Raw genomic sequence first — 1,035 nt, forward strand, 5'->3', positions numbered from 1 at the left:
GTAATCAAAATAAGAAAGAAAAATAATACTGATTTAACAGAAAGATCATATTCTTTCTTTTTCAGTTAAAGAACATATAAACACTTAACCCCATATCACAAACAGGGAGATAAAACTAAAAAAAAAAATTGAACTCCAGCAAATCAAAACCACTCATGAAATGCAAAACAACATCAGAGAATACAGAAGGATACCCTCAGGAACACACAAGAGAAACTCTTTACACTTACCGAGCTTCCCATTGTGATCAGAGCATCTTTGGCACGAAGGAGTCGGGTGTCCTCAAGGGAGAGTGAAAAAGCATGGGTGATGTGACTGCAGAATTCCACTGAGATACCAACAGCCTGTGACAGAAAGATAATATTCGGTACCCCACTCATACTAGTGAGACAAATTGTATTTGAAATAAAAGAGAGGAAAAAAATCACAACCACTGAAGCATAGCAATCTTCCTAAATTCACTGAGGTATATTACCCATACATAACAAATAATACATTCAGTAGGATTAAAAGAAAAATATGAGTAAACATAATAGTGCACATGAACACACAGTACCTCTTGAAGTAAATGAATATTTCATTCCTGTTTCTTAGAACTCTCTGATTAGAAAAATATTTCCAAGTAAATATTTCCCATTGATTAAATCTAATAAATGCAAATAATATTGAGATTGCAAACAAACCAATTTAAATTAAGTCAGGTCTACATCACTCAATACCTTTTGCCAAATATATAATTCACAAATATGTACATCAGTGGTACAAAACTTCCCTAAAAAAAAAATAGTTGCTCTTCATATTGATTTTAACAATTGTCCTTTTACAAGTCTTTCTGAAGAGCAAATTAGCTAACTTATAATCTGTAAGATAATACTAATCCACACCCCATGTGACATCCAAAAGTAGGCTTTGTTATATTGCTGTCATTCCATAACATATCTCAGTCAATACATATACTTCTCACTTTAAGTGTACTGAGACAATGTTCGACTTTTTAATTAGTACAAACTGGCTTTCATTTCTATTCCCATGATG

At 32.5% G+C, this 1,035-nt stretch overlaps 1 protein-coding gene across 2 annotated transcripts in view; it reads right to left on the reverse strand.

Moving 5' to 3' along the window:
• The window catches only part of LOC119586455 (NPC intracellular cholesterol transporter 1-like), a gene marked incomplete at its 3' end in the record, with an annotated part of 40,814 nt that overhangs the window by 6,167 nt on the left and 33,612 nt on the right, over positions 1–1,035 (reverse strand). For both annotated transcript variants that reach the window (XM_037935188.1, XM_037935187.1), the window contains 1 exon segment: positions 231–344. In XM_037935188.1, the coding sequence (XP_037791116.1) occupies positions 231–344 (114 nt within the window).

This window comes from Penaeus monodon, chromosome 21, assembly GCF_015228065.2.
Source record: "Penaeus monodon isolate SGIC_2016 chromosome 21, NSTDA_Pmon_1, whole genome shotgun sequence".
Lineage (NCBI taxonomy): Eukaryota > Metazoa > Arthropoda > Malacostraca > Decapoda > Penaeidae > Penaeus > Penaeus monodon.